The 6000-nt window shown below is 50.2% G+C and overlaps 1 protein-coding gene across 3 annotated transcripts in view; it reads right to left on the bottom strand.

The window, feature by feature from the left end:
• Positions 1 to 382: 382 nt before the first annotated feature.
• Positions 383 to 6000, bottom strand: part of STK10 (serine/threonine kinase 10) — a 42423-nt gene continuing 36805 nt past the window's right edge. For all 3 annotated transcript variants that reach the window (NM_001305209.2, XM_046900341.1, XM_046900343.1), the window contains 8 exons: positions 5695 to 5874; positions 5363 to 5455; positions 5089 to 5218; positions 4555 to 4679; positions 3804 to 3992; positions 3522 to 3647; positions 3178 to 3291; positions 383 to 3069 (listed from right to left, as the gene is read on the bottom strand). In NM_001305209.2, the coding sequence (NP_001292138.2) occupies positions 2929 to 3069; positions 3178 to 3291; positions 3522 to 3647; positions 3804 to 3992; positions 4555 to 4679; positions 5089 to 5218; positions 5363 to 5455; positions 5695 to 5874 (1098 nt within the window). In that variant the 3' untranslated portion in view covers positions 383 to 2928. The remainder of the gene's footprint in view (positions 3070 to 3177; positions 3292 to 3521; positions 3648 to 3803; positions 3993 to 4554; positions 4680 to 5088; positions 5219 to 5362; positions 5456 to 5694; positions 5875 to 6000) is intronic.

The following is a 6000-nucleotide window of genomic DNA, read 5'->3' as shown; positions in this document are numbered from 1 at the left end:
GAAGACGGGCAGCCCGCAGCCCGTGCGGCTCCCGTTAAAGCCAAGCAAGCTGAAGAAGAAGAGGGAAAATATGAGCGGTTTGCATTCTTCCCCAGCGGGATGCGATGCTTTTTTCCACCAAGCAGGGGCAGCCGAGCACTGCTCTCACCCGTCGAGGAGCTGCTGTTGGCTCTGCCAGCGCTCCGGCTTCGTCGCGGAGATGTCGGGAGCGCTCCCGAAGAAAAGAGCTGCGTTTTAACGAACTGGAAGTTGAGCAGCGCGATGCTCCCGTGCCAGAAGCGGCTCCGGGGCTTTCTGACAGCAAAACCCAACCTGAAACAGCAGCGCTGTGTTGGTGCGAGGCACGGCTGAGAGCACGCGGCACAGCAGACACACGGCCGGGTTTCTCGGTCTGTTACTTTATTAGAAGGCTCTTCACATCACAGTGATGACTCCACTGAAGATGTTTTCCAAAACATTTTAAAAATCTCTTTATTCAAAGCCACATTTTAAAAAGTGGCTCCGCACCCCCCCCAAAAAAATGTGTTTGTGGCTACTTCTGAACAGGAAACAACAAAACATCCTCTTCTTAAAGGGAGGCAAACGAACCTCCCTGTAAACATGGCAATTGTCAGATGCCCTCTGCATGGAGAGGGTTTGGTGCCAGAGCCCCAACACACCTGGAGAAGGAGCAGAACAGGCAGGGGACAAAACCATTCCCATTCTCCATTAGCAGAAGCAAAAGCACGCTGCTAACTCCAGGCTGGGAGTTAGCTGCAATGGAAGAAGTCACAACCAATTTCCCTCAGGGGAATCTAACCAGCTCTTTAAAATAGTCTCCATCCATCCCCACAGCTGCACAGTATTCAGAGAGAACTGACACTCCTGGGTTGGTGCAAGAAGGCAGTCAGAGGGGCTGCAGGCTGCTTCAGCTGGACAAGGTATGGTAGCAACACTGTGCTGCAAGACATCCTTCTGCAGCTCACACATACTGAACCAAAAGCCACACACCAGGTACTGATTTCCTGCAACAACCACCACCTTACAGAACATCTCCAGCCTGACCCCAGCGGGGCAGGGAACTAAACCACTGGGGCTGTTATTGTACATTTCTATTGCAACTAAAAGGCTGAAACAAACACATCATCCTGGTTCAGGATCATTTCATTTTTATGTCCCAAACTGGTTCTGTCATTGTATCTGAAAGGCACAGCCAATGCTTTTGGAAATGGGGCATGCAGTCTCCCTAGGACAGCCTATTCACTGCAAAGTCACCACGCAGACTGCTTGCAAAGGGACCCAGCCCTTACATCTCTAGGCTCTGTTTATTAAGACATTAATGATGTGGATTCAGAAGAATCTTGGAATGGCCCAAATGAACATAGTCTTGCTCGTTTGTGGGAAGCACATTATGAACTCTAAACGGGTAGTGAATGCACTCCTCAGATAAAGATGTGGGAAAAACCTGGGGGCCGACTCCTTCAGCTAGGGAGCTGGGAGTGTAGCATGCCACACAGCACCTTGCCCTGAAATGGCAGTACATCTCCAAACCGATACGTGTTAATAGTTATTTTTTTTAGCAGGGACATTTATTCTTGCACAAAACAATTGTCCAGACATCAAAGAGAGAAAAACCCAAGTGCTACCATACACCCTTTGGTCACTGCCATTGCATGAAGAGGGCCTCGCTCAGTGAGGTCTCTGCTCCCTTTCCCAGATCCGTGCTCCGGGTCCCACCCAGAGCTCAGCCACGCAGTGCTTTGTGCTGATGTAGAGCAGCACCTACCTGAGACATCGCCACAGAACAGAGGGGTGGAAGGCTGGGCCCGCTGCTGCTCTGCCTCTCTGCAGCCTGACGCTAAGCTGAAGGTCAGGAGAATCATCCAAGAGACCGTGGCACTTGGAGATAAAACAAGGTAACAAGCCATCGTGACCTGTCTTTGCATCTCCTCTTCCCTTGCATCCCTTGTTTCAAGACTCCTTTGCTTCTTCCTGTGACCCTGACTTCAGAGTGGCTGACTTACACAGCCCACACATATATGGCACATAAAAAAAGCCTCAGGCACATGTGTGACCATGAGAGCTGTTGCAGTAACACCCTGTGGCCAACCCCTCGCTGCATCACCATGGGACTGAACACCATTACAAAGTCCCACGTGCACACGCACTTCAAGAGACGAAAACCTGCAGGCAGTTGAGAGGTTCAGTGATGAGCCCCATGTTATCAGCTGCAAGTCTGGGGCCCGAGAAGATAATGTTAGCCAGGTGCAGAGGGACTGTGGTGCCTGCAATCACAGCAAATGAAATGACAATGAAAAACTGAAGGCACTCCGACAGGGTGCCCAGCAGGTCCCTTTTCTTCACAGTCTGTGCTGGGAGGAAAAGAGGAACCCAACTCTCTCTCCTAAAAGGAAAAAAATCCACATCAGTGTCTCCCTTGAGACAAAGAGGGCCATGGCAGATACAAACAAATCTAAGGCAAGTGGGGGGGCCACAAGGCCAAGGCTTGCATAAGACATCACCAGGGATGCTTTGTCCCAGGCTGGCTGGTTACAGGGGACTGAGAGGAGCAGCCTAACCACTGGCAGTGTGCTCGAGGCCCTGCCTGCTGCTCCTGCTCAGGGCTGCTATTCTTCAGTTCCAGCTGATGAGCCCGCTGAGCACCAGGCTCACAGCACAGGCAATGCATTCAGCTAACAGTGCAAGTAAACCACAGAAACTGTCCTCCCCAGTCATGAGCTCTGCTGAGCGGGCCAGACTCTGGAAAACCCTCCAAAACATCCAATAGCATCTCCCAGTGAAGGACAAAGGCACGTTTCTCATAGAGACAGCACAGGGGCAGGCGGGTGCTGTGAGAAGAGGCTGCTGAGAGTCTTCCAAGTCCAAGATGCCCCACTGCAGCCCAGGAGGATGCAGCAAGGCCCAGCTGGTGTCCTGCCAGCCACAGGGTTATGAGCTCTCTGTGGAGCTGAAGGGGATGAACTTGGTGTGTTTGGTTGGGGATGCTGGGGTCTGTTCATCTGCCTCCACACTCAGCTTGAAAAACATCTCCTGCTCACGCTTCTTCTGGTTCAGCTCATCCTCCAGGGCCTGAAGCAACAGGAAACAAAACACAAGGTATATTCCACATAGTACCAGAGCTCTGGACATTGCCCCCTCCAACCATCCCAGCACCCCAATCTGTGGGGAGCTCAATACCTTCTTCCGTGGCCTCAGCTTGTCCCGCCACTCCTTCATGTGCAGGTTGTGATTCTCATCCAGGGACTTAAGTTTCTGCGTTTCGTGTTCAATCAAGAGGTGACACTTTTCATTCTAAACACAGACCACAAAGCAAAACACTCATTAAGGAAGTGGGACTGTAAATCTTGCGGTCCAGTAAGACTTGCAGTAGCCAGAGGCATTCGGAGCTCTGAGCTCCAGGGCATTCTTACACTCTGCCACAAAAACTTCTAAAGGCCAAGCAGGGGAATGCCAGTTCTAGCTCACTGCAGCCACTTTTACAGTGGCCAGAGCTTTTCTGCACATCTGAGGGGCACAGGTACCTGCAGCTGCTGGAGCTCATTTGTGTTGCTTTCACACTGGGCTAGCATGTCCTTCATCTGTGTCTCGTGCTTTTGCTGCTGGTGCAGCCGCTCTGCCTTTTGCCTCTTCTCTTCCTGCTGAGAAAACTGGAAGAGAAGAAAACAGGAGCCTCTGTGTGAGCATTGCTGCTCTGATCGCTGCAGCAGTTACAATCTGGGGAATGGTTTCCAATCTGAATTCCCTAGTGAAGCACTACACCCCTAAGCCAACCCTTGACCCCAGTGTTTTGTGCATGGTCTGACCTGCTTTATCTTCTCCCGCTGCTCAGCTGCGCTTCCACTGGAGTGGATGTGCAGGCTCTTCTTGTACATGGCCATGCGTGTTTTCCCTTCACTCCGCTGGATTTTGGGGAGCCGAGCTTTCTCCTGCTGCTGCCGAATTTTCAGCTGCTCTATCATACGTTGGTTGTATCGCTGCATTTGCTCCCTTTCCTGCAATGTACGAGACAAGTTAATAGGAGGAGACACACGTCAGATGTGCCAACCTTGCTTACTGCTGTGAGAATCCGACTCACATACAGCATAATGTTTCCAGAAAAAATAAAGCCATAAAACCCATCAAAATTCACACCTGCTTCTTGTATATTAAATGCAAGCAGCACAGAATATAGATGCCAAGCAATTCATAGAATCATAGCATCACCAAGGTTGCAGAAGACCTAAAAGATTATCCAGTCCAACCGTCCGCCTATCACCGATAGCTCTCACTGAACCGGGTCTCTCAACACAACGTCTAAATGTTCCTTGAATGCCTCCAGGGTTGGTGACTCCACCACCTCCCTGGGCAGCCCATTCCAGCACCTGACCATTCTTTCAGTCATCTCACCTGAGCATTATTCTGGTTCCTTTGGACTAATAATGACCAAGACCTTCAACTCCTAGCCCGCATTCCACTCTCATTTAAATCCTGGATGGGAAACATCCCTTTCACAGACACCCAAGCACCAACCCAAGCAGCACACAGGACCATTACAAGAAGGAGCTAACTGTTCACCTTCTCATGCTTCCTGAGCAACTCATGCCTCTGGAGGAAATACTGGTCTTTTAGCTGCTGCTTGATAAGCTGGTGCTTCTCCTGCTGCTGACGCTCCTCAAGATCCCAGATGCATGCCTCTCGGTCTGAGGAAAGGAAGAGAGTCAGAAGAAAACCCACCCTGGACCCTCAGCTTGGTCACACGCAGCACCCTGAGCACGAGCGGTCCTACAGGTGGGAGCAGCATACCAGATGTGCCGTGTGACCACTCACCACCTGTTTTCCAAGCAAAAGTGGTTGCAAACCGTATTAGAGAATCATTTCTTGTAATTATGAAGCCTAATTGGTTCGTATTTGTAAAGTGCTTTGAAGATTAAAGCGCTATTTATTCTTATTGCTAAACATTTAGACAGGATCTGGCAGGGCTGTTTCTTCTAAATCCTACCCTGCCAGCTTGCAACTCTGCCACAGCAGCTGTTGTGTGGGACGAGCCAGCAGTGGATGAGGCCATCCTCACAGCGTTTGCTTTCTTCCTTCTCAGCCTTTGCCACCCACCTCTCATGAGCTGCTGCTTTTTGTTCAGGCACTCGCGTTCCTTGTCACAGATCTCTTTTTTGTTCTGGGCAGTTATGTTCTTCATGGCTAGCTCCAGGTCTTCCTTCTGCTTGGCCAAGAAATCCTGTTCCTGGAAGGAAACGGCAATAACAGCATGAGCCCTCCTCCTACTGCAATGTGAAAAGCATCTGGTGGTATTTTACAAGCTGCCAATCCCTCAAGGAAGAAGGATGCTTCCATCTTCGAGTAGTGGCAATCTTCTCTCAAACCTTACCATGGTTTGTTTTCTTTGGGCAAAGTCATCCATCTTCACCTTCATGTTCTCTTTGCGCTGTTGCCGTGGCAGTTTTTCAACCTCATTCTTGACCTTTGGAGAGAGAAAGGAGATTTATCAGCAGGTAATTTAGGCCAAGAAAATGCCATGGAATGTTGCTAAACATCTGGACCTCAAGAAACACCCCAATATACCAAAGAAAACCTAAAAGCTTCCTGCTAAAACACCAGCAACTGCTTCCCCCTTGAGCTCTGCTATGGAGAACTGGTTATGCTTTGCTGGAAGAAACAGATGCAGGAAGCCAGCTTTCCTCCATCTGACCCCAAACCTACCTCCTTCTTCTTCTGCTTCAGCTGCTCCATGAACTTCACGTGGTCCCGTTCCTGCTCTAAGCGAATGCGCTTGGCCTCCTCCCGACGGCGCAGCGAGTGATCCTGTTCCATCTTCTCAATCTGCTGCTTCTGCTGCCGCTCCAGGTTCTCCAGTTCGGTGTCGTAGAACTTCTTCTTAGCCTGTACAGGAAGGGAACACAAGTCAACCTCAGTCTCCACTGAGCTTCGTTTTCTGGTGTAGGTGCCCTGACACAAATTGAGCCTCTTTAATGAATAGAGAGGAAAGAAACTCCCATAGAACGACGC

The sequence above is a fragment of the Gallus gallus genome, chromosome 13 (assembly GCF_016699485.2).
Source record: "Gallus gallus isolate bGalGal1 chromosome 13, bGalGal1.mat.broiler.GRCg7b, whole genome shotgun sequence".
Classification (NCBI taxonomy): Eukaryota; Metazoa; Chordata; class Aves; order Galliformes; family Phasianidae; genus Gallus; species Gallus gallus.
The sequence above is the reverse complement of the archived record's forward strand: the minus strand, read 5'-3'. Positions and strand labels throughout refer to the sequence as shown.